We start from the raw sequence: 27,732 nt of genomic DNA, 5'->3' as shown, positions 1-27,732 counted from the left end.
CATTACATATGCTTTATTCTTTATATATTTTTACACTGTACACTGCTGCTCACTCAGTAAACACTACATTACACAGCTATGTTAATAAATGTACAACAGTATTGGAAAACAAAAATATATATCTCCCAAGATGCTCATGTGTGGGTCGTACACAGACGAGTACAACACACTCATTCCAGACGTTGTTGGCACAGAAAAGAATTCCTTTACATATTAAATCTCTTGTTCTGCACAATAAAGTTCAAAGTATGTAACACAGTAGGGCCTGGCAAGACCTCAAGACATACCATATGTTTGTACGGGGTTGAATTTTCTGTTGTGGATATTGCATAGCAAGAAACCATGATGACAAAATCAGGAGCAGGAAAGAGCTGTCCTTTTTATTCCTCACATGGGAAGCAGGAGATCATCCTTTATCACGCCGAGTCAACACAGATCATCACACTGTTTTTAATCAGAGAAGAGGGATGTAGTGTAAGGGCTGGGGTCATGGTAGGGGAACGGTATTTACATGAAGGCTTTCATTGTGATCCCACTTTGCACAGAAAGCTGAATCAAGAATCTCTCTGAGGACTTGTGTCTGGAACACAAGCCAAAGACGTGGGGTATTTTACTTCATCCAAATGAATATACGGTCCATCACTGAATACAGGGTTAAGCCACACAGTCTTATTAACGTGCAAAAAGGGTCAGGCTCTCTGCTGAGGGTATTCTCAGGGAAAAGGCCCAAATGTAACAGCCGTTTTATGTCGATGTATAAATCATTCTCCAAACCACAACCCCCCGTCATACACATACTTATAAAGCATACTTCTACATCATTTGCTTTAAGCTCTGCGTAATGACATTGGAATCCGAGTTGACAACAGAGCAAGCAACTTGACTGATTTAACAAAATAATACTGTTTTTCTCTGAAAATATCGTAACAGTTTTGATCCTCGCGTTCCCTTAAATATAGCCATTGTCAGCAGTTCACAAGAACAATGAAAATATTTAGCTTTCAGTAAAACATTATAGCACAAGTAAGTCATGGTCAATAATGTGAAAATGATGGTTCATAATAGAAAACATATTTTTAACATCTAATGGCAACATCGTCGAGGATAAAAATAACAACATATTTTGAAAGGCTCATCGCACTTAATATATGGCAAATGTAACAGTAGCTTTAATATAAGCCAGAAAATGTCCTTTGTTCAAGTCTTTTCCTGCATATAAAAAGGTTAAGTTATTCTTTTTAGTGGTCCCCACTGAAAACCGTCCTGCTCAGGTACAACTGGTGGGAAGTTGGTTTGCTTTTAGATACCAACACCTTTGACAAGCGAAGCCTCCAGGGTGATGTTGAACTCCTGCAGAGTCTGCAGCACCCGAATCAGAGAGTTTACCAAAGAGCGGTCCTTCAGAAGAGCGACGTCTTCGTACATCTGATTGGTGATTGGACAGTCTGCGAGCAGAGCGATCCAGTGATGCAGCAAATGGTCCCTGAGAAGAGGACACATGTGAAGTCAACACAACAGCTAAAAGGGTAACTTCGGTATTCTTCAACCTGGATCCTATATCCGTATGACGATTTCTGAAATTGGTCAGGTACAGAGCGAGAGGGTTGTATACAGCAAGCGCTCACAAGCTGCAATGCTTGTTGTTTGACATTATGGAAAGAGTCTAGCCCTGAGGTTGTCAGACACTAATAATAACAATCTGAGGCCGTCAGTGGCTAAAATAAGCACTTACAATGACCATAACATCACACTGATGCTGCGCATTTGCCGTCATTTTGCGGCTGCGGATTACAGCATTATTCCTTAACACTGAACTGTTGTTTTTTTTGTCCAACCAACACTTAAGAAAATATTATATGAAATAGAGAAAAGCTGCTCAATGCACAGAAACATCCACTATTCAGCAGGAAGGAAGAGCTAAAGGAAAAGTTTGCTGAGGAGGGGAACGTCACTCCGCAGCCTAAATACTACACAAGTTTCACTCTGAAGACTGAACTTCTATTAACAAATGTTTAAAATGTTCATTGGGAGATTAATGAGTGCTGCCGGCCTACCTTGCACCCAGACAGACGAGCATCTGGAACTTCCCGTCCTTGCCGATGTTTCTGGACGTGTTGTTGATGGCGCGCGCGAAGCGGCAGAAGTGGCGTACTCTGGTTTGCCAGTTTTCATCTGGAGTCGCCTCCCGCTGCTCTGCACTTTCAAAGTATACTTGTGACTTTTCTGTTAAAGCAAAAAATAAATAAATCATAAGGACAAATCAGTTAACAATTGATTACACAGTAATATGAAGGTCTGTTTGAAGGAATACTTAAGTGTTTACATTTAGATTTTGGGTGGAATATTACTTTAAGGTCTAAGGGGTTAAGTAATATAAGGGAGTGATGATATTAAGTTTTTACCCAAGAAGTCCCAGATGAAGACATTTTTAAAGAGTCGGGGTGATTTGAAACCATGCAGGAAAACCTGCTCCAGAGCACAGACGAGGCCGTACTCTCCACAAAGGAGGAGGGTCAGACTGCCTCTCTATGGAGAGCAAAAACAACAAGAAATGCATGCAGTTAAAACTGATTATGAGGTGGATTTCTCCCAGTGACAATTAAAAAGAGCACTTTCTAGATACAGTTCTTAATAGCTTCTCAGATCCAGTTATGTGCATTGAAATAACTACTTTAATGGACTAATAACAGCCTCCCTCCATTGTTCTGTCAGTACTGTGAAGAGGTGGAGTAAAGTGTGAAGGGAATTTCCCTGTAAAAATCATTTGTAAGTTGACTACGCAAGGAATGACTTGTAAAACCTATAATCTACAGATAAGTTACAATAGGCATCTCCTTTGAATTATAATAACCGCACAGTGTGCCTTAATAGGTCATAATTACCAGTGTTGGTACTTCATATTAGCGCCTTTATGACAGAAAAAAAGATCGAGACTAGAATTGTTTTGATCAAGTACATTAAACATATAAACCAACTGAATGTTGTCTGTAATGTGTTTTATGACGATCCTGATGAAGGCCACAAGCTGAAACACAGTGGTCTAAACAGTAAGGTTGTTCTATATGACCTCTTCAGACCAACTCCCTTCTCCATGCACCTGAGAAGTAGGTGAAGTTATGCCAGAAACCCTCAGTCTGCTTTTACAACTTCTGTATTCCAGCAAGAATTCTCCTATGATATGCTTTAACAATGTGAACTACACCACACAGCCCTCAGTTACTGAGAGGCTTGGGGACCAGCGGAGCAGAAAGCTGCAGTTCATTATTTGTGATGAATAATAGAACTACATGTTGGGGCCTGTCTAGACTGCCGTCTCTCACCTCCTTCTCTGGCTTGTGGAAGTGCTTCACAATCCCATTGATGGCCTCTCCCACTCCCTCCTGGATCTGACCTGTGTTTAACTCTGGATGAGGAGGACAAAAAGCAAACAAAGATGCTGTGAGACAATAATTTCAAGCATCAGTGAGCAGGAACAAGTGGATACACTGTTATGTGCTATGCTTCTAAGATTGAGCTGCATCTCAAATCTCTCAGCTAGTATAAAACAAACAGCACTATCATTAGGAGTTATAGTGACTTGTGGTTGTGAAGTTGAGTAACTTACTTGGTCTGCTGTTTGGCGAAATGGTCACAAACCTCCTCATCATCCCGGGTGACTGCTGCATCGGGGGTGTGCGGCACATCCTTTCATCATTCTCCGTGCTGGGGGTCATCAGCTCTCCCACCAGGATCCTCTCCAAACTGCCGTCATCCACGCCCTTCCCCAACCACCGGCCACACGGAAACCTGCACGACACATTTTGTTCATCCTTTTTGAGAATGGTGCGGTCAAAACAGTATTACAGGAGGTGAATTCCTCTCCAAAGAGACGCTTACTTGTAAGTGTGCCCCGTGATCTCGTTTCGGACCACAACACACTCCACGAGCCACTTTGCGTAGAGCCCCGTGTTGTCGTGACCCATCTGCACGGTGGTGAGCTTTCCCAGGTTCTGGCACTGAGAGAGCGAGAGAGAGAGAGAGAGAAGCGTGGTGATGTCAAACACCCGAACAAGACATCTTATTCACAAACAGAAGACATTAGATCACTTTCAGTTTTACCCGAAAAGAGTGGTTTAGATAAGCGGTTTAAACAGTTGGCTTGTTAACCAGGCTCATGTTTCTGGCTTAGTTGGACTTCATAATAGTAATATTGCTGTGTTTCCTGATTGTAGCAGTAATCATGGGGAATGCACTGTTATAATAACAAACAGAAATGATAAGTAAAACAAAAAAAAGTTGCGGTAAAGTGGAGTTATCTTTTGTCTAGGAAATAGCACCAACCTCAAAAGTGATCTCCAGAGTATTTCTGGGGACCTGCAGGACTCCGGTCTCTGCCAGCTCACCAGAAACACACACCCAAGGGTTGGCTGTGAACATGGAGCCCCCCAGCTTCTTACTGGAAACCACCACTACGTGGTAGGGGATCACTGGGAGACAGAGAGGAGAGACATGTCTTCAGAGAAACTAGTAGTTTATTAACAGCGTTGTCGTGTCGTTTGGCATCAAAATAGCACTCACTGATGGTCGTAAAGACGTTGGTGAAACAGAAGTAATCCACAGCATTAAAGGACAGGAGGTGGTAGAGAAACTGCTCCTTCTCATCATCACAGCGGAGGAAGGCGTATCGCTTGTACAGTTTTCTGAAAAAGAAGATTGTTTGATAAAAGTGTAAAAATAAATAATACTTGGAAACACACCATATGATTTTCATCATTTTTTTAAATAGGTAAGTTCTTCAACACTATCGGCATCATGACAGATGATAAATATAAATGGATAACAAATACTCTTTGTTATAAAGTAGAACAAGTTTAAGGTCACAAAGGCAGACAGAAAGCCCCCTGACCCAGTTCACCAGTCAGATATCAATTATGAAAAGAAAGCTGTGAATTATTTACTCTTGCGGTGGACTACAGTACGATGCTTTGCAATTTCAAAAGAGTTAATGTATTATAGATGGGTAGATCACACGTCATCTTCATTTCATACGAGACAGACATTCATCCACAATCACAGAAAGAAGGTCAGGATAAGAAAATACAAGAGGTGGGAAAAGATACTCGGCGATCTTGTAAATGTCGTAGTAAGACTTGTTGTGGTGAACTGATCCTCAAACTTTAACTGACGGCGGAGTTTGACTTTTGTTTTGCTCACTTTGTAAGCTCGTGCTCTGAAAGCAGCTGCTTCAGGTGTCTGGAGAGAAGCTTCTTTTCCATAGAGAGGCGAACCCAGGCTCTGGCTTTGCCCACATCTGTCTTGATCTCACTGATGTTCTGGATGTGTCTGCAGATAAAAAGACAGATCGAGAGGTCAGACAAAGTTCGGCGATCATGAGAAAATTACATGAAGATACATCTAGTGCCCAGTACGTCTGATTCACCGCAATACGTTTAATAATGAAAACAATGGGCCAATGAACGTCTTAAAATGCAGAATTTAGCCAGATAATAAAGAGTGCGGTTGATGCACATATTCATGCAGTTTATGGTTTAGTTCTGACAAGAGCATGAACGCTAAATTCCGTACCAGTACATCAATAAAGTACTTTTATTGAGGTTGTTGTTTCATTTATTCTCTCAGTGGAGCCACCATGGTCTTATGAATACATTTACACAATATAATACACAAGTCTGTGGTATAAACTGTTGACAAGCAAATGTTCAGGGGTGCCATCTACAATTTATTTTATTCAATTAACAAAAAAATAAAAATAAAAAAAATAAAAAGTCTATAAAATTTCATAAAATAGTGAAAAGTTACAGTTATAGATATACTCATAGTTTTCAGAAGCCAAAGTGACGTCATAATATTGTTTGTTTTGGCGGAACAGTCCAAAAATATAAACCAAAATAAAGGAAATTTTTGATCAAATAAAACAGAGGAAAAAAATTGCTTTTTTGTTTGATTGATAAATCACAAATAATCAACGAATGAATTGATAGAAATAATTTCGGCACTACAAACGTTATTGCAAAAACTCTGACTTGTAGATAAATGATGTATCCGTAGTCATATAAACCTCTCAGTGTGCCTCTGTAGAGGCATTTATACCCACAGACATCGTCCCATGTCACCGCTCCCAGTCGAGCCTCTGATGTCCAGACACATTACCTTCCACTCCACCTGTGCCATAAGCTTCGTCTGCTAAGAGCTCTTCATGTCTCCTCCTCTACCTTCCATCCCCCTCAGTCTCCACCGTCACACAACTAACCCACTCTTCTGTCTGCTCGTTATGTACATGGCAACAGAGGAAAACATCTACTATGTGCACTGTTATCGTTACGTCTTACCTCGAAAACACACGGGGCAACGCAGATGAGAGGCCGTCATCTCCGATGAACATAAAAATAATATGAACTCATCATTTACAGTTCCACATATTTTACTGCCTTTGAAGACACCGTTGACAATATGATCAATTATTAAAACTCATGAAGGGAAGCTGGTGGTTGCTTCTGTGACGGAGTGTGTTTACGATCGCAGCGTTTACACGAGTGTGGAGGAGGGTCGATCTTCAGAGCAGAGAGGAGTGTTTGTGCCCTGAGCTGACGACCCCTCCTCTATTTCTCAGCCAGACTGGTAGGGGGGGGGTTCTGGTAATTAGGCTGGAAGTAACGTGTTGTTACACAGACTCACTCGGCCCCTCCTTCCAGCAACACAAGCCCCGACTCCTCAACTAGGTACCGTAGATATGACCACACACACACACACACACACACACACGCGCGCACACGCACACACACGCTGCTGGAGCTCTCAGGGTAGTTTAAAGGCAGCGTGTTTTATGAATATAAAATATAGTAGCGTAGACAATTTGGAGAAAACTGGGGCACCAGGTTGGCCTAGGGGTCTGGGATGGTGGATTGGTGCAATTGGTCGGTTCACGTCTGGCTGGGGACTTTTGCTGCACATCATCATCCTCTCTCTCTCCCCTCATCTCCAACTCTCATTGTCTATTATCTCATAAAGACCAAAAGTGACCAAATAATACAAGAAAAGAAAAGGGGGCAGAGGTTGTTTTTTATAACATTATGGCACCACTAGTATCGACAGAAATAATATTATGATAATATATAATATTATATATTAATATTATTATAAATCAAGCTCATAATGCATATTGCAAGACATCGGCCAAAGCAGAAATTTCAGGAAAAGCAAGCTCCAGATATTAGTGTGATGATGTAATATTTTAAAAGTCGGTGCTATCTTGTATAATATGTTTCTGGAATACCAGTGGTCTTGAATGTTAGTCACTAATATTAATGTTGTGGCAGTTTAAATTGTTCCTGTTACTGAGATGACCTACATTATTGTAATTGATCTCTCAGGTAAAGCAGACTTCTACAGTGTGACTGGCTTCTGAAGATACATTCTGTGTCAGACGTACTTACATTACTACATGCAGTTTAACTAAGTCAATACACATCTGGAAAACAGAAAAAAGTGCCATTGCAACTAATAAACTGTGAAGCATCACATTTAACTAGTAATACTTTGAGAGCTATGAAGGAACCCTTGTTTGTCTGGGACGTGAGATCTCAATCAGGCTTTTGTCACTGAACCAAAACAGACTAAATTTAATTGGACAAATTAAATTAGTTTGCTTCTGAATTGCCTCCTCTGTATGTGTGGAGTAACTCAATGCAACCAATGATAGAACAGTTGGTTTTATACGTGATTTAAATTATGATTAATTTGACCCGTTGAAAATCCTTTGATCCATAGACTCCACTATCACTCATAGACATAGAAACATAGAAAAGTCCATGAAGTTCTTGTTTGACAGTTAACCACACGGGGGCAGTCTTAGTCCAACTTACTTTACTCTGACATTGCCCATCAGCTAATGCATTAATGCATTTGCAAATCAGTTTTGAGACCACTGGATAAAATCAGGCGGGACTTCATCCATCATCATTTATCAAGTGTCTCATTAGTTCACATCCAAATAACCCGTAGTCCTCCTCACCTCATGTCCTGTATCAAGGAGACTTTAAGAGGCGGCATTGCTGATCCACCACCATCAGATTTGCGTCTTTCTGCGTCATGAATGAAACCTGGTGTGGAAAGAAAAAAAAAAAAGGCTGTGTAATTGCAGTCAGTTATTTGTCGATTAATTGTGTTCATTGGGTGATTTCAGCCTCTACCTGGAGGTCCCAAACAACCTGGAGTTGCATTTTTCTTCTCTTTGCTCTCCTGATAGTGCAACAGGTGGGACCACAAGGCAGATTTACCCTAAAAACATTTATTAAGTGTCATTAATTGCACTGAGAAAAAAAACACTGTAGTTCCATCAATCGTGAGAAATGGCAACTCCGTTGATGTTGTTCTTCCTGACCTGTTTGACCTGCAGCCCGTGGCTCCAGATCCTCTCCAGGAGGTCACAGAGGCTCGCAATCAGAGTGTTCTCTTCAACACCGGTGATGCTGACCTCTCCGTGACCCAGCTCCACAGCCTCCCGGCCCATCTTCTCAACCAGCATACGCTTGGTCTGCAGGGAGAGACACACACACACACAAACACTGTGGTTACTCAAACTAATAATATTGGATTTTTCTTTTCCAACTTCAGACTCATATTTATTTTCATGCAGTAGGAAAAATAACTCAAGTGAATCAATCTGTTATCCTTTGTGATTTCATCATGTTCTGCTTACCGTTGTTAACAAAATACTGAAATGATAAAAAGATGAAATTCTCTGCTAACTTCATTGCACTGCAGTACTCATTCTGAACTGCTTATCAACTGAAACACTGCATCAGATATCACAGCAAAGCTAATCCACTAACCACAGCTCAGTCGGTCACACAAACCTTGTTCCTGCACTCCTTCAGCAGTCCTTCAACAAATTTCCAGTTGGTCTGAGCGATGACAGAAGGCGACAGGTTGGACAACTTGGGCTGTCTGATGGTTGTGCCCAGGTTCCTGGCTTCCTGGATGTACTTCTAGTGAAAGACAAGAGAGAGTTAAGTCAGCTAACCACAAGAGGAAACAGAGATGCACTCTGTCAGAGAAATCACCTCAGCTTACTGGTGGACTCACGTCACTGGTGACGGTTACTACAGAGGAACCTGATTACTAGAATAACTAAAGTCTATATGTTGAATACAGCCAATTACAATAAAAGTATTAAGGTCTGAAACAAAACATGTTAATAATCTGGAAATAAATGTAAAAAATATATCGTACTTCCTTTAATTATGTTGGCATCATTTCATTTTTATGAGTTCCCAAACATGACATGCTCTAGAAAGTGACATGGATCATCAGATAAAGCTCAGCTGGTGGTGAAGGAAGCAGAGGGAGGTAAAGATCACATGGAGGGACAGGTTTGTGTGGCCCCAGTGTGACAGCTAGAGGCCTCACAAACAACCAACACATACCACATCCACAGTTACCGACTTTAGACAGGGCTTGAAGGACTGCGAGAGCCAGTAGTAGTCAAGAAACAGCAGGAGCTGCAGCTCCGGAAACAAACACTCTACATGCTGAGAGTAACGTGAGCGCAAGAGAGGCAGAGAAAGGAGAAAGTGACCAGAAGTGTGAGAGGGGAGGTGGGAGAGCAGACAAGACGGTGAATAAAGCAAACAGGTCATGCAAAATGAACAAAGAGCTGAGGCAGCCAATCCGTATGAATACGAGCTAAGAAGAGCGACCACTGTGGGGACCCCTCACCTCTCTCTGGTCGTTGTCTAAATAAAGGTGCTCAGCGTGCTGCTTCTGACGATCCCTCTTCCTCCACTGGGCCGGAGCGCTCCTCTTGGTCCACCTGTAACGTCAAGCTCACATATTAATACAGTTCATTTTAAATATATAACTTTTGTTTGATGCGACAGTAATGTGAAATATTCACTTGTTGCTGATGGGCCCGGTGGAGAGCACGTCAGACTGCAGTCGGGGGAAGAAGCCCTGCTCGTAGCGTCCCTGACCGATCTTCATGTCCAGCAGGTGGGGGTGCAGGGCGGTGTGGTCGATCTTTATAACTCTCACCTCGATGGCTTTCTCTGAGGACGAGATGTGATTACAGGATGCTCATCTTGTTAATTTAACCAAATCATAGTGCTTTCATTCTCAAGACGTAAGTGATTAAGAGTCCGCGGGACAACAACATGTCGGTTTTGGGACAAAATTGGAATAATAACAAGTTAAAATTCATGAGATCCTCTGGTAATGAATTCCACACGTTGTCTAGTCATCTACTCAAACAATTAATAATTTAGGATTGGAGAGGGAAGCTTTCTTTTTAAAGAAGAATTATCAGGGAACCAAATAACTAAAATGTCCCACAGTCAGAAACCAAGTAATTATCCTTTTTCATCTTCTCACCAATCATTCAAATAAGATTCTCATATGTTCTGTAGCTAATTGTGTTAAGAAAACAGGATAACCATGATGAAGAATCTCTGATTTCTCTTTTACGACTGGCAACAGAAGAAAGAGAACAACTTTAAATGGAAAGACATTTCCTCCCAAACACCCACAGAACCAAAAGAAGAATAAAGGCTGATTAGAAGCTTTCTTTAAACACACCCATGTATGCAGCTGTAGACAGTGATTTTATGATGCCTGATTAACAACCCACCCCCGCATGAGTCATGTTAACAAAAGCACCCATGAGTTTAGAGAAATACAATAGAACCTAAATAGATAAATAAGAAAATGTACAAAACATTGATGCGGAAATAAAACACATTTGTCCAAACTAGAATAACGCACCGTTAAAGTGTGTTCTGAGTTCAAGTGAAGAGCTTCTATTCAGACAAGTCCAAAGAAAGTCCATCAAACCTCTACGAGTGTACCTAACGTAATGCATTGCACAGACACTCAGAGAGCTGCCTCCCGGAGACGTTTGAGGTAAAAAGAAGCAAATATTACGAAAGTGAGTCGCGTCATTCCCGAGCCCAATGGCATGAGGTCCAGGAGCGACAGAATCTGATTTTTCATAACTCTATGTTAGCAGGATGTCTGCAAACAAGACGGGGATAACCAGTCAGTTTACTTAATAGAGCAAATCACCTTCAAATTAACTTATGACCACACTCAAATTAAAGGGGTTTTATGGTACTTTTAAGGTCTTCTTTAATTACATTCACAAAACTTTAAATTTGAACAGTTTTGGCTTCACATAGGGTCATAATTAAACATTACAGAGGCTTCTTCTTTGTTTTACTGTCTCAAGTTACGATACTAAGGTGACACTATTCATTTTCAAACGCGAACCTGTGGCTCCATCAGTGCAAACCAATCACCGAGTGTTCCTCAGGTTAGGAAGTGTTGAGGCTTTTAAAGCATCAAAATATTCTCAAAGTCCTTTGTTATTTCTCTGTAATCCACAAAACATTCAAGGATTTTGAAAGCGGATCTTTTTCCTTACCTGCTTCTTCGATGTTTGTGCATTTCTGGTACATCGAGGTGCGCAGTGTGGGCGTGCGGACGTTCAGCATGCGAATCTTATCCACACGGGAGTCAAACACCCTCAGCGTGTGCTCCTTCTCCTCGTCATCATGACAGAGGATCTTACTATCGATGAAGGAGGCAAACATCTGCGTCTCCAAGAAACGTGACAGGAAGGGCAGGTAGGGCTCTGGCTGGTCAGACAGGAAGGAGGCCTGCACACACAAATTAAAAGGGTGGACTCTAATGGCATATGGAGAAATAATACCCTCCACTATACGATTAACAACCTACATATAGCACTTTACCTTGTCAAAGTTCTGCATCTGGTCTCGATTGGTGAACCAGGACTCTTTGTCCTGGTTCGGCTGGATCACAAACACCTCGTAGTCGGCAAACATCTGGGTGAATCGGTTGGCGAAGACCTCGCGCACGTGGATGTTGCTCTGGTGCATCTTTAGCTCTTCTTCATCACACTGAACCCGCAAGTCCTTATTGCTGCTGGCATCCTCCCTCACCTCCAGCTGATGTGCATGAGCATCCACACACACACACACACAGAAAGGGATAGAAAACAAGAAAAAGTGTGTGAGAAAGACATCAGAGCAGAACAGTGTTTTCCATGTTATCTAGTCTGACTGATATCAGAGGCTGCCGATGAAGCAGTTATGGGAAAGGAAGTCATCTGTTTTGATTCACGATCCAAAGCAAACCGACTTGTTTTTAGCAGGTCAGTGGGTCAGCTGGACAGCTGCCAGGCCTGGGGGGGGGGGGGGGGGGGGGGGGGGGGGGGCTACAATAACAAAGAGCAGTACCACTAACTGTAAAACAAAGACCCAATCCAATGACGTGACCCAATAAATTCAGCAGTGAGTTTAGATAAGATTACTTGTAAGAGAGGTCTGACCTCATAGCTGGGAGGGGAAGCTGTCCTCAGACGATGAGCTAATCTGTTCATGGAAAGCAGTGCTGGTCACTAGTGCATAAGCTGATTAGGCTGCACATACAGAGACTTTCTCTAATTAGCAGCTTATTCCTCATCCATCAGTCTTTCATCGTTTGTAAGACACTCAAGTGAAATGAGCCAACTACGGGGGTTTCTGTCATCTGAGCTGTGAGACAATCAAAGCAGCATTTCAAAAGGCAGCTGGTTGATGTTCTGAGCTGATGAAGTCTCTTGGATGGAGAGCAAAACATCTTCCAGACTCCACTGTGTCAGCTACCTGTTCTATTAACGTGATGCTCGAAACACTGATGGGAGGACAGTTCCTGAGCAATCTCAATACGATTATCTTGGAGACAAATATGTCAGTATACATATTAACTCCATAATAACTCAAAAATGATGAGAATCTACGTACATTCACGATTAAAACAGCTTAACATATGTCTACTATTTTTATATACACATTATTTTATGAAAAACATCAGAAGTAAACAACATGCACCAGTCCACGGTGCAGCACAGAAGGGCTCCCCCTGTTGTTCCTTGTCCCTTACTGCAGTAAAGATGGTAATAACCTTATGATATGGTACAATAAACCTTTCTATCTTTGCAGTTCATGCAGCAATATTGATTATCCTGCCATCCCTACATCATGTATAAGCTGGCAAAATATGGTTTGCAACTATTTTTTGCAAGGCTGACTTTACATTGAATGCATTGATTATAGAAAATATCTAACTATAATTTCAAAATTAGTTTTAAAGATTGAGTTCCAGGCACAACCACCAGGTCGAATCATACATTTGTGCAGCCCACTTTTAATTCTCGAGATGACATCATTTCTCACCTTCTCCAGGCTGACACCCGTCCTCTTGACCAGAGCCTGCAGTCTGGCGATAGTTTCGTTTTCCCTCAGCAGGTAGGAGTTGAGGGGCGAGGCCAGGTTGCCGTTGCGCTTGTCAGAGACCATGTCGACAGATCGGAAGCTCCGGTACCTGGCCTGGCTGTCACTGGAGTGAATATTCCCCTCTGGAGACACGCCAAAGGACATGAGTACCTCTGAGATCTCCTGAACGAACTCCAGCTTGTTGGGGAACTGGGGTAACTCCTCTGGCAGTTCGATGGAGTGGTTGTCAATGTCCACGAAACACAAGTTCGCCTGGATAAAGATAAAGACAAGGAACGAAATAATTAAGCATGAGAAGACAAAAAACGAATATATTGAGCTTAATGCACAAAAGACAGGTGTAACACTGACATTATTGGTGCCACGAGTCATACTGAGCTAATGCCAACAAGTCTAACACGTCTAACAACAAACTCTATTGTTATATCCCTTTAGACTTCATCAGCCTCCAGATTCATCCGACATGTTTGACAGCAGGCTACACTTTCTCTGTGTGTGAAATGTGAAGCAAAAAAAAAAAACATCTTCCTAATTAGCAAACTGATGACTGTGCTTAAAAATGCAGCCACAGGAGGAATACAAAGAAAAACTGTCCACCATGGCTTGTGTCAGCAGAACAACAAAAGGCCTTATCCATGCAAGAATGACAATAATTCAACTGTAAATAAAAACACTGACTGAGATGAAGTGTGCACGTTAGTGTGCCCAAAGAAAAATAAAGACATGGGGGGATTTATTCACTAAAACCCAGATTGTCTTCTCACACCAAAGTAACAACCTACTGAACTGCATTTGTTACCAGACAAAAACAAATGCAAAAGGTTGATTTGTAATCTGTGTTTTCGAGGTGAGACAAATAGATGTGGGAGGATCTACAATACTGTTGACACCATGACGGGACTATAGGAAGGCCCTAGGTGGTGTTTGTACCTCCTGTGGCAGCTCCAGGTTGGTGCGGTCATCCTGTCCGTTGGACTGGAGGCCCATGAGATACGGCACAGGAGCGTCCAGGAAGTGGAGGAGGGAGGCGGGCAGAATGGGAACGTACACATGCTGCCACTGGAAGGGGAACATTAAGGCTGTGATGCTCTCTGCCACCGTCATCAACCTCTGGTAATCTGTTTCATGCACACGTAAAAAAAAAAAAAAGAGAACATAGGTAGGTAAGCACATACCTATTTAATGACTTTATCAATTCAACATTTACTGGACAAGAGTAGAGGACTGAAACCCAGAGGGCAGAACTCAGTTTCTGCTCATGATGGACAGTCTTCATAACATCTTAATAGCATTGTTCTATTATTATAGTGAACTATTAAAGTGCATTGTAAGACAAACTCATGACATTCACATTTAAGAAACGGGTTGCACAACTCTTCCCACAATTTATTCCCCAAAAAGGTTCTGGTCCACACTGCCTTTGCCTGATTTATGTTGTTTACTCCTCCAAAACACTTGTGCCAGTAAACAGCATACGGCAGAAGAGTTGTGCAACATGTTATCTAAATAGGATTACACTGTTTATGCCTCAGCTCTTCTGTTCTGCTGCAATAGGCTGCAATGGGCTGAGAGGCAATGTACAACATGACTGAAAGTGTTTGTGTTTGAATCAGGATTCAGTGGGAAGAGCACAGTGTGGGGACAAAGTGGACTAACATGACATGACAAAAGGAAACACCCAACCCTCCTCCAGTGTGAACCCTTTAGTCTGGTTGACTTTGGAATTCTCTGTTCTGTCAATGTGGGAGTTCAGCGTAAATGAATGGCCAACCTTGAAGTAATTAGCTGTAATGAGCCACAAGCTGCGTGCAAATTTAGGGAGCGGATCTCCAGAAGCCCACATTTGTAGACCAAATATGTCATAACACGCTGATATGGCCTGTCCCATAATAAAGAAAACTCAAACATCTCATTTGAGCAGGAAGTCATCTGAAGGGCCGGTGTGTCCGGCGTCCTTTGGAGGATCCAATGAGCAGCGACACAGCAGCAGTCAGCCGGCCCGACAGCTAAAGTCACATTATTCTGTCGTGACTCCACACAGCAGCACTCCTTCGTGTTCAGGGATGGTGTAAATTCAAATACCGGTATGTGTCCAGCCTTCCTCATCTGCATTCCTGCTCTATCCTGTTGACACCTCTAGCACATTCGGCAGCAACTCTGCCTCTCCGCTTATGGTGCCAAAATAAATGCCATTCCTTAATTTGGTCATGTGCTGGTGGTCCATGAGAAGAGACTCTCACCCTCGGCCTCCCCCCTCATCCCCCTTTCTCAGCAGGCTTCCTCTCCCAGGATGGGGACAAGAATACTAACATCACCCTTAAACTAGACAACCCGAACAAGAATCCACTTCAACGCCGTTCACTAAGGGTCAAATACTCTGCTTCTACACACAGATGCATCCATAAATGTCCACAGTGAGAACTGGTCGCAGTTTAGACTTGAAGTGATGCTTGAACGGTTCAATTTACATACCGAGTGCCAAATGATGCAGTTAAAAATACACTGAACACGCAGAAGTGAAACTGCTGCAGATCTTAACTCTCAACTCTGAGTTGTGCAGCTGTTTGTTGGTTATTTTCTTGATTAGTCAATGAATAGTTTGGGCTTTAAAATGTGAGGAAATAATGCCCACGACAATATGCCAGTGGCCAAGATGACGTCTTCAAATTTCTTGTTTTGTCCAAACAGTTAAAAAAAGAAACAAAGATTTACTGAATAGAATGATTTGATCATTACACAAATCAGCAAAAATCCTCACATTTGAGGCAGTAATGCCAGAAAACGTTTTTTTCATCAAAATAGTTGATTGACTAATCGGCTAAACCTTTCAGCTTTAGCCAAAACTAAATAATTCAGTTATTGCTTTAAACACAATCAATTTCCCTTTCAGTCTGAGGATTGTGTTTATGTAAAAAACGTAAAGAACGGCGGGTTTTGGAATCACAAAAGTTGGCACAACATAGTTACTTTTCCGTGAAATACAAAAAAAGTAATGTAAAAGTAGTGAGTAATTTGCTAAGTTAAATAAGTACGGATTGATCGTCTGTGCAGCTTTTAATTTGTGCTTTTCAACTTCACTTCAGATGAAGCCTCTCTGTGGCTCCATGTGCGTCGTGTAACCGTTCAGATCTCCCTTCATCTCTCACGTCCATCTCGACTGCACAAATCACATAAAGACAGAGTGAAATAATAGTGGCTTAACTGTAGTGAGTCACAATGATTGACACGTCATGAGCTTCCTGTTTGAGAAGGACGGGAGAAGCAGCAGATAGTGTTTGAATATCTTCTCTTTTATGGCTTCACGGAAGAAATACCGGCCTTTTTTATTCATCTTACATCACAAGTATGAACTCCTGTGCTATATTTAGCATATAACACACACGGTTGTCTCCTTATTTGCAGAGCATCCCTCTCCTCTGTGTGTGTGTGTGTGTGTGTGTGTGTTTGAGTCTTTTCCAAACAAGCCCTCGTACCTTCCCAGTGGAAGATTGCCAGGGCTTAACTCTACACAACACCCTTCATTCTGCAGTGATCAGCCTCACGGGGGGAAGAAAAGAGGCATGATGTCACTTCCAACCAATAATAATCATCCTGCATCACTGCCATCCTCCCTGTCTCTGGGTTGCCTAGCAACACCACAGCTCCCCCCCCCCCCCTTAAGAGCTCCCCCTCCGGCCCCTGGCGTTTTGTAAACCATTTGCCTTCTCTTGCGATTGTAATGGATCCAATCACCACACCAGACCCAGCATCCCTAAATGATTTCCTTGTTTCTCCACACACACACACACACAAAGGAATTTTCTCAAATATATATTATAAAATGCAGTAACTGATTGTCAAGACTCGCTTCCGTAAAGGATGAATCACAAAGAATCACCAAAAAAAGGCCTGCACAGCCGAGCAGCTCGTATGTGCACAAAAGATGAAGATCACATGTTTAAATGTGAGGTAGAGCTGCCTGTGATGGGGGAGGTGGGCCGACGTTTACACAGGCTGTCCTCACACTGCATCACTTTAATGGAAACACTCAACAGGTTGTGTCATCTCTTGGATAATAGTAGCGCCATGCATATCAAACATGTGTCCTGGCCTTAAGGCCACAGCTTTTGTTCCTTTGTAACAACCATCCAGACAGACTGAAAATGTGGGCTCATTTTTTAAACAATACCCCCCCCCCCACCCACCCACCCACCCACTCTATGATAGCCAGCTCTTTACCTCGTCTCGTAACTATTATGAAACAACATTTCTGCACAAATAGCAATTCCAGCCTCCTTCCATCCATCTAAAATGTACAAACAGGGAGGAAAGCCTTGAAGCTACACCCGCATGTAACCACCAGGTCCCCAGACAATATCTCGTCTTACGTCGTGACCTTAATATGTCTCCCAGCAGCAGGCACATCTCTTGAGACAGCCTCTACTAAAAGGATCACATCTCCTCTCACTTCTCAAAAAACAGCTATTACAGCATCATTTCTCCTTGCTTCCAGCTCATCAGAAACATGTATAGTATTAATGAATCGTGTCCAAACTACACAGGATGTCATGTTAGCCTGGCTATTTGCTTTTTCAAATGCAAGATGCATTTGTACTTGTAATCAATGCACGCTGTGGGACAGGATGCTAGAGGCTGCATGAAAACATCGAGTGGAACAGTAGCAGGACATCTACTTACGCTGCGAGTAGAGCAGTATCTGCATCTCGAGCAGGGCACAGGTGAACAGCTGGAGAACGTTCTCCACCCCCAGCAGATGGAACATTTCACAAATGGCAAAGTCAAACAGTGGCAGCTCAGATGTGCTCGGCCTCTGGCACACCACGGGCCCGTAGACGCCTGAGAACTTGAGGGAACGCCCGGAGGGGGGCAGGGGCACCTCGTAGAGGATGTTGTAGATGAAGCTCTCCAGCGGGAGGGGTGGAGGCTGGGGGGACGACACGGCCTGGTGAAGCTGCTGCAGCACCTTCCTGCAGGCCTGAGGGAAGGCCATGGGCGTTATTAGGCAGATGCACTTTGACACGTACAGCGTGTCGCGACTGATGTCGTACGAGTTGAAGCGCTGCAGGCGGGAGATGGCGGGCGCTGCGTGGAGCACGGGACGCGTGTGGGAGTGTTGGTGCCGATGGTCTACCGGTCCCGGCGGCGAGGTGGGAGTGTGCAAGATGTCGTACTGCTCTGCGTTGTGCATGTGGTAAAGAGTCTGCATGGCACTGCAGATCTGCTTACTGGTCACCTCCTCGAAGAAGGTGAGGGCAAAGCCGTACGTCCGAGAGCCGTCCTCTCTGGTGATGATGTAGGAGTGGAACTGAGGCTCCCGGTTATCCACCTGCGTCCTGAACGCCAGACCCTTCGGCATACAGAGCTGCGATAGGACAGAGAGAAAAGGCATCAGAGGGTTGGGGGAAGTAGGAAAATATTCACATTACTTTTGCAGTACTGATTTCAACCCTGTCTCCCAGCCATGCCATTATTCCTAAAGGATATGAGGGGTAATGAGTGTAGAGAGCATACCATGCCAACTGCATCCTGGTCAAATGGGTTCCACTCGACATTGTCTGGATAATGTGCGAGGACTTTGGATTTAAAAGTTCTCCGTAATGGACTCTGCTCAAAATTCTCACCTGAAAGTGAAACAGAGAGAGGGCAAAAAAACAAAAAGGAGACAAACAGTTAGCCAGACTTTCCAGATGAGGATGGAGCAGCAGAAGAACAAGCGGATCAGAAGCAGGTTAAAAGTGGCAGGCGCAACTCCAGAGAAAAGAGCAAGTCAGCATATTTGTCTCGAGAGGAAGATTGTATTGCACCATATAAAGCTGTCATCTGCAAAAATATTCAAAAAGGAAGCATCTTATACTCCAAAACAGATGATTTATTTTATTGATCTTCATGCTTCCTGACAGCTTTAATGGCAATACAAAAGGAACACACAACTGAATCATAAAAAGCACAAATTGAGTTGATTTGAACCCGAAATGAAAGCAGAAGTGATGCACACACCAAGGCAGCACTGAAACGTCATTCAGAATGTAGGGGGAGCGTAAACACTGGCCAAGCAATGCCAGCGCAGGCAGCACTGGATGTGTGTGCATGTGTGTGTGTGTGTGAGAGAAACAGAAGCAGTGATTGTCAAACATCAGCTCATTGTTCAGCTGCTGCTGAAGGATGTGAGGGAGGCGGGGGAGGAGGGAGGGCAAGACAAATCAGAGCGCGCAAAAAAAAGAAGAAGAAGGTCCCCACACCTGTGCAGAAAATAACTGGGAAACTCGTGGAATTTAAAGGAACAAAAAAGGGATTGCTGAGTAAAAAAAACCAAGATGTGCCGGGTGAAAGGTTGAAGGGTTAAAGCTGAGCTCGGGTTAAGAGGGGGAGGAGTGTGTGTGGTGGGACGGTTACCTTCATCTGCCCCCGCCAAATTTCCTCTGGCCCCATCTCTGAATTTAGTAGCCTCTATATACTGGCATAAAGCTACACAACAAATAAAACAAAGATGCAATTAAAAGTCTGGTCCGGGCATCACTTCTCAGTATGTGTGCACACACACTTCCTGACAGCCGTCTGCTCTGAGAGACACATTATCATCGTCTCTCTCAGGAGGGTATACGCTGATACAAGCACACAGCATTTCTGTGTGTTGTAGTTTCCTCTTCTTCAAGAGAGAGAGAGAGAGACCATGCAAATCCATAACTGCTCCGTTATGGATTGTATTCTCCCCACAGAGAGTCCACGGCCATGCGATCAGCTCTGTGAGGCTGCACGGTGATGCTTGGAGCTAAATGCTAATGTCTGCATGCTAACATGCCCACGCGATAAATAATGCAGTCATGCTGATTGGAACAGGTATAATGTTTAGCATCTTGGTTACAACATTAGTAACATTTGCTAATTAGCACTAAACAAGAGCATACAGTTTTTTGACAATAAAGACAAATGTAGAGCAATGAAGTGATACTCATACTTCATGATTTATAAGCTGGTATGTAGAGCAACATGTTACAAAGGACTAATGTGACATTCCAATACATTTTCAATATTTTGCCCTTTTGATCACATGGTGACTAGACAGCTCACGATGTGGCTAATTATTCAAGCGTGTGTACGCATCACTAGACAGTCAGGAGGTTTACTGGCGGCAGTGTATGGTTGATTGCGTGCAGCGTAATGTCTCAGGGAGACATCAATTATTGTTTCAATGTATGTTTTAAATCTCCTTTACTTTTTACTACTGAATTTTATTTCTTACACTGTTTCTTTAATTGTTTTTAAATCTCCTTTTATTTTGCCTTATGTTTTGATGCTTTTAATGGTTTTATGTGAAGCACTTTGAATTACCTTGTTGTTGAAATGTGCTATACAAATAAACTTGCCTTGCCTTGCCTTGCCTTGCTGAGTGAATGGCTGCTCTTGTACTGCAGGCTGGATTATCTAACATTTCATATTTAAGAAGAACCTTTATGCAACCAGGCAATGCTTTCTGCTGTTTCCTCTCCGTGCATGACATTTGCCAAGCAACAAGGAAACAGTCCTGCTGGCAGAAACACGCATTCATGCAGCATATCAAAGCCAAATGTGAGCGACTCTTTTCTCGTTACACCATGTCGACGAGGTAAAGCTGCTCTCGGGCTGATGTGACCTACTTAGTTAGGGGTTGAGGAGGATCTATTTTTTATTGCATTTATAATATGATTTAAGAAATGATGACTCAACTCTCTTCCCTCATGATTACATTCATTCTCTCTATTGCATTTATTTGAACAAGACTAAATGTTAAACCTTGGAAAGCACTTTCTGAGAATCCTAATTGAAGAAAGAGTTTTAAGGATTAAGTGGTTTAATCTGTTGGTTACTTTTATATCTAAACTGCCCAAAGTGGAGAAACTACGCCAGGACTTATGATGTATGTCAGACGATTATTAAGATTAGTAGGGATGAGGACAAAAATCATCCAGTTCCTTATAATTTCTTTGACATGTTTTTGCCACTTTGATGGCTCCAGAATTAATGTTTAATAACCATATCAATATTTTTTTTATCTTTTTCAAAGAGGATAAGAACACTTTGAGTGCAAAGATGATGTTTGTAAACTCTGTCAGGACAAAGTGAAGTCAGGAGACTTGTTGTTTTACTCAACAGACAAAACAAGCAATTCTTTAAAAGTAATCACATTTTCATGCATCATAGCAAATAGTAATGCAGTAGTGCATAAATCACACCCACAGCAGAACTCTAAGTCTGTTGATTGTTAAAAACACAAAGTAATTATCACAGCATATGCCAGCAGCACATTACAGGAAACAAGTACCAAACGTTCCTGTCTAACAGGCAATGCAAGGAGAGCATGACAGTGTTTTACAAAGCTCAAATCCATATACCGGTACATTTACTAAATGATAAGAATATAACTTAACTAAAGGTGTCCTTTGTGGTGTCGCTCAAGACGACTGTTATGATTATCTTTCTAATTAACTAAAGAAGACTACGCGACGCTGAGGTTTGTCACCTTCTTTTCAATCATCGATTGAGCCTTCAACAATTATCGGTAACAGAAGCGTTACGTATGACGCAGAATAATTCTACCCAGACTTAAAATAAAAAAAGTAAATGTCAAATAAATGATTATCGTATGGTACGACCATCAGGCTCTTAAACTATTTTGACTACCTTAGTTAGAGACCGTAAACGATGGTGAGAAATTCAACAAAGTTCCTCCGCAGGAACCGAAGCAGGTCATGATTAAATGATGAATGAAATAGGGAAGTAAAAAAGTTAATTAGATATTGAAATGACAAATGAACATTGTTCAATGGAAAATGAAACTCGGGAAATATACTCAAATTAAATCAAGAATTGAACTTGAATGTAATATGAAAAGGAGATTGTAATGGCAGAAGAAAAACAAAATCATATATAAGAAATTGGAAAGGCTAGATGGCTATTATGATGCAATAGATACATCTCTTTTCATTTGAACTACGGTTAAATGACCCTTCAAAGTGGTGTCATCCCCGTACACCTCGCTGGTCAGCTGACTCCGGATGCACAGGTGTTCCTTCTCTTCACCTGCTAATTAGTGCCAATTACAAGGCAGCTCCTCAGCGCTGGGAAGGCCCTCGTCTAAATGAGCACCGACTAACTCTACCGTGACTGAAAACATTATTTGATCTGTCAATTTTCCAACCACATGGACTGCGATGCCATGAGCGTGTGGACCGGTAGCCGTGGGAGTTTAGCGTCACGGGGTTCTGGCTCCTGGCCGTCTTCCCTCATCCTGTAAGCCAGGGACCACCCACAGCTCTGCTCCCCCACACCTCCTGCAGCACGGCCCACGAGGCTCAACACACTAACGGACATACCGCTCTAGACTAGAAAGCTTTACTCCTGCACGACGCCACTTGACTGACCGCAGCAGTTTGGTGAAGGCTTCAAAATATCTCAGAAGCAAAAAACATCAACACTTGTTCACCCAGCGCTGACAGGACATAACGGCTCACTCTCAGCTTCGGCACACTAACATCGCTGTCTGTCCTCATTCACATTAGTCGGTAACCACTTGTAGGCTAGCTGCCAAAAATACCAGCTTTCCATTTCTTGAGTTGCTTCCGGACCAAAATGCGGTTAAGTAACTGTCAATAGAAGAAGGTCAATATGTCAACAAATGTCTTTAAGTGCATTGCTATAGTATCGTACTCTTTATTCAGAAATGCAAATAAGAAATAATCTAGGAAAGGACTTTCTTGCCAAAGAACCTGCTACGAAACACCAAGCTGACAACATAAAGGAAGTTTAAGTGCAAGTTTAAAAGTACTCGTAAACTCACATTTACTTTTACAGTGAAGCATGATTTCCATTCAGCCGAATGTAATGTTACATTGTCTTATACCTAAAACCTTCGACATTAGATACTTTCATCTTGGAGTCTTCGGTAAGTTTATCCACAGCAGTTGGTTGCTCGCTCCATAAACAGGACATTTTCACAGCAGACATTGTAAATTGTGGTGCAAGGAAGAGGACAGGTGTTACTAATGCTGCGTTACAGGCAACTCAGGACTCAGAAGGCTACTAGAAGAAAGAAGGAACGCCACTCAAAGTCAGCTCCTACTTGTAAAGTCGAGGCAAATCCATCTTCACGAAGAAGCAGTCGTTGTAAATAGTAAACCATCAAATGAAATGCAATATTAAGCATATTTGCCTGTGTTTAATTAAATAATACATAGATACTACTGTATAGTAAAACCTGTTCTGTTCATGTAAAATTATGTAAAAATGTGTCACAATGTTACTTGTGAAGCCAGACCAATATCAGACAAACTCTAAACACTACAATACCCATAAGCCTCGGCCGCCATTGAGAAGAAGGCGGTAGCCCTGAATCTCAAAGTGAACTGATGTAAGCTGCAGAACTTACACTTTAATCCTTAGCTTCCACCACTGTCATTACATCATTAGTTGCTATGAGCCAGCACCTTCTACGAGCTTATTTAATGGTCAGCTTCAGAGTTTGTAATAATTTTGTGTGTATAGATCAAGAAACATCCTGTGACATTAGTAGAAAGTCTTCAAAGTGCATTCAAAATGTCCGCGATACGTTTAAAACACTGACCGGAGGCCCTGTACAGGCCCATAAATAAACAACTGCGTGACAACATGAAAGCCCACGTTATGCATTTAAAACCAGCTTTTCACGTTGAGTCATTCATCCTCATTTGTTTGCCGAGCAGGATTGGGGGAAGAGAGGCTGCCTGGGAAATACAAAAGGATATTTAGCATTTGAATAAGTGGAGGCTGTGTGCGAGTGTACTTGTGTCCCTCAGCTGCCTGTGAGAGGCTGCAGTGTCATACATATGCTAATCAGGCCCTCACTGGGCTGCCAAAGCACTGTGCTTAAAGGAAGGTTTGGTGGTTTCTTTGTGTTTCACTGGATATGAATCACAATGGCATCATCATTAAAAATGAGGAACATACCGTGGTTTGATTTGGCTCATGACAAGTATCTCTCAACAGCTGTTTTCCCCTATAAGCAAGGTTACTTTAAATAATTTAGATGACAGAATCATAAGGGCAGGGCGATAATTACTGAATAATGTTCAGTCGTCTGTTCAGTAATTACAATAATTAATAAGTGAGTAAGGCTCCTGAGCTACCATGCTTAGTATCTGCTTTTTAAGATGAAACTTTGGATTACAGCTGAGGCAAGCGTTTGTATATTTCATAGATACAGTTATGCACTGATCTACCCACACATGACAGATATCTGAGTTAACAAACATTTACAGTATTGTGTGAAGAAGTGCATGAACCCTCTGCAACAAAAAAACAGCAGACATACTCCATCACCTGTACAGATTAAAATACGCACAATGAAACACCAACGGGCACAAACACGAGTTGTTGCATATATGCAAAACAACTTCTAGGTATAGCGGACATTCACCTGACATAACCTGCAACAATGGAATTTCCACACCATTTCCTCTCTCTACAACTTAGACTGAAAGTCGATAGGGGCAAGCCCCTAACGTCGCTCTACAGTAAACAGCAGCAGCATGCAGTAAGCGGAGCAGTGATGTTTGACCACAGCGCCTCAGTTTCTGAGCAAGCTTTTAACCCGTTGTGTTTATGTCTCGTCAGAGAGACCTCAAAGAAGCATGATCACAGAGATAACAGAAGGAAACGTCTTTTTCAAATGCTACTGGAGCCATTTTAAAGGTGAGAGGGGAAGCCAATCGATAGGACATCATACAAAAATAAGAAAACCTATTTAAATAATGTATACATGTTTAAAAAATGAACATGGCGTTCACGCGGCTGATGATTCAAGTGTCAGAGAGTTGACTGACGAGCTGTCCGATCAGCCAACACAGCAAGTTGCCTTCTTCATTTTGCTGCAACTCGTGGCACAAAGCCACATTTTGACGAAAGATAAATCACACACGAGTGTTTTCTCTGTTCACACTGATGCAAGGCGGACATTTTCATAAGCAGTCGCTCTCTTTAGCATCTTCAACAATAATATATCTATCTGTGCTCTGATCATCTCAGTGCTCAACTCAAACCAGAACAAGGCTTGTTCTTCAACTTCTACTCATTAGCACATTTCAAATAAACTTTAAATCTTTAAAGGAAGTAAAAAAAGGAAGTAAAGGGGTTGAGTCTCTGAAGACGATAAGGATTTATGTCTACGCCATCGCTTTGAGGAGGAAAGAACTTTCTTTCAACCACAGCGTTAAGTCTCCAAGCCTCTCACTACCTCCTGAGTCAGTGAATCACGCTGAAAATAGGGATAAGACAGACTCTTACATCAGTAAAAATGTCTGAACTAGTTTGGACTGCTGTCTGAAGCAGGAGCAGCGGCCCGGTCAACAGGAGCTCACACCTTTATACTCACAACAGGCTTAACGATAGCTCACGTTAGCAGATTTGCACTCGGATAGTTTGCCTGACTGCAGCATCTCAGCCGTTAATTAAGCGCAAGTATTTAGTTTTTTTCCTTAACGTGAAATACACAACATTTGAGTTTAAATGCAATGATAAGTACATCATTGTAGACCTGTTTGTTCCCTTCAACATTTAGAGTTTTCCCTGAGGATATGAGCTGGAAACCCTGACATTATTTGCCAGATATTTACATAAACTTCTAAATGACACAAATCCCCATTGTAATAAGCCTAAAAGCTAGTATTTAGCAAACACAAGTCCCACCTCCACCGATATCTTGGATCGGTCACGACTCCTGGAGGAGACAAAGACTCAAGTGTATTCATCATTACGAAACGTTCATCTTTTTGGGCACTCTGTATTTGTCACACAATCCCAGAAACTCCAATCCACCAACCTGTCATTTACAGAAGGACTGCTCTTGTTTGGGATTAGCTTGGAACTTAAAGACTGCAGCTTGGTACGTTGTATTTTCAGATTCAGTGTCTTTATCATTTCTCACGAGATGGTAAACCCTTGTGTTGTCTCCAAGAGTCTCCAACACTAATCAACGTCAAGTTTGGAAATATTCCCAACTGCGTAGGCCTACTGGCGGATCATATTGAAATATCAAATATCATGGAAGAATAAATCTTGACAGTCATTACTACCACAGTATTAACGGTTTGACAAACTCTCTAACAATAGACACATTTATATAGCCTGGTATATACTGGCTGATGCTACAGTGTATTGTCATATATTATTTGAAGAGTCAGCTGACCAGGAGTATGAAAAACAGCCCCGTGGCCATGCTGTAATTCCCCACAGTTTCACATGCAGATATGTGTAAATCCTCTCTTTCATCACATGCTCATGCAGGTAAAACCATGACAGAAAGGCTCACAGTCACAGAATCACACACAGGGTCCAGGTGTGTCAAAGCCTGCTGTATGCTTTCTAAGTTCATCCGATGTTTAAAGCTATTCCTATTTGTTTGTGAAGGGTGTGCCTTCTAAGCAGGAATGTGGATCTCTGGTGGATGCTGAGGATGTGTGTGTGTGTGTGTGTGTGTGGCTACCTTGATACCTGACCTCCTCTAAATAACCCGGTGACAGCTGGAGCCACTGTTAATTATATTATACAGTATTATCATCAATCAACACCAATCTCTGAATGCACTGTAAGAAACGTGTTACTCACATTAAATATGCATGACTGCGCAGAATCAATATTTGAAACAGTATACAAATCAGAGACAACCTTTGATTTAAATTGCTGTCAGTGCGTTAAAGAGACACAAACAGCAATCCTCTCCTCATCGAGTAGAAACACAAACGTTTACCAGGCTGAGAGGAGAGGAGTTAGGCCTGACGTGTGATCGTTGAGGATGTTAACAACCTATAGTATGTGCCACACGAGTAAATAAACGACGGGCACGTTAAGATACATTAAAAGCTAGATATTGACGCTGACATTATGCTATAACACCGCTTACTTCCTTCCGTGTTGGCTACAGCATCAGCCCGACATTTACCCCCCCCCCCCCCCCCTCCCTCCAACGACTGCATTGCTTACCGGACAGTTCGTCGGGTTCCAGCCCGCTTTCGGTGTCGAGTCCGCAGATTACAAAATAATCCGCGAACCGGCAGGAACCGGAGCTGAAGCCGGTGGTCATGTTGAGACTGGTCCGGTGGTGTCTTTATCCCCCCAACAGGGAGCATATTAAAGGGACTCGGAGAAGCGCTTTCTCTCTACCATCACGGGTTCTACGTTTCTGCGAAGCTCGAAAATCAGTACCGATGCTAAGCTAGCTGTTCTGCTCTGCTCTACGGGTATCACACATCCGGCTAAGATCCGTCACAATAAAGCGTCGTTTCCGCAACAGACAAGAAACTTTTCCAACAAACAAAAAATACTGCCTTTGGCCCGTATTGTTGTTAAATGTGTGGTGTTTCATCTGTACGTAGCTTTCATTGTCATTATTTAACACAGAGATGTACAACGAAATGCAGTTGTGGCCAATTTGCAA

At 42.4% G+C, this 27,732-nt stretch overlaps 1 protein-coding gene across 2 annotated transcripts; it reads right to left on the bottom strand.

Annotated features, from left to right (window-relative positions):
• Nucleotide 1: 1 nt before the first annotated feature.
• On the bottom strand, nucleotides 2-27,450 carry dennd5a (DENN/MADD domain containing 5A). 2 transcript variants are annotated; one of them, XM_079289941.1, is made up of 23 exons: nucleotides 27,279-27,450; nucleotides 19,683-19,754; nucleotides 18,801-18,910; nucleotides 17,967-18,651; nucleotides 14,220-14,407; nucleotides 13,230-13,541; nucleotides 11,745-11,960; nucleotides 11,417-11,651; nucleotides 9,896-10,046; nucleotides 9,718-9,811; nucleotides 8,856-8,987; nucleotides 8,381-8,533; nucleotides 8,190-8,277; nucleotides 8,012-8,099; nucleotides 5,194-5,322; nucleotides 4,558-4,679; nucleotides 4,321-4,466; nucleotides 3,877-3,995; nucleotides 3,605-3,786; nucleotides 3,321-3,403; nucleotides 2,403-2,526; nucleotides 2,055-2,223; nucleotides 2-1,483 (listed from the first exon to the last, which is right to left on the bottom strand). In XM_079289941.1, the coding sequence occupies exons 1-23, from the start codon at nucleotides 27,376-27,378 to the stop codon at nucleotides 1,300-1,302; spliced, it is 3,882 nt and encodes a 1,293-aa protein (XP_079146067.1). In that variant the 5' UTR covers nucleotides 27,379-27,450; the 3' UTR covers nucleotides 2-1,299. The 2 variants fall into 2 exon arrangements, with proteins under 2 accessions (XP_079146067.1, XP_079146068.1); XM_079289942.1 differs by lacking the exon at nucleotides 19,683-19,754.
• Between the last annotated feature and the right edge of the window lie 282 nt (nucleotides 27,451-27,732).

The sequence above is a fragment of the Melanostigma gelatinosum genome (genome assembly GCF_949748355.1).
Source record: "Melanostigma gelatinosum genome assembly, chromosome: 2".
In the NCBI taxonomy this organism is placed as follows: Eukaryota; Metazoa; Chordata; class Actinopteri; order Perciformes; family Zoarcidae; genus Melanostigma; species Melanostigma gelatinosum.
The sequence above is the reverse complement of the archived record's forward strand: the minus strand, read 5'-3'. Positions and strand labels throughout refer to the sequence as shown.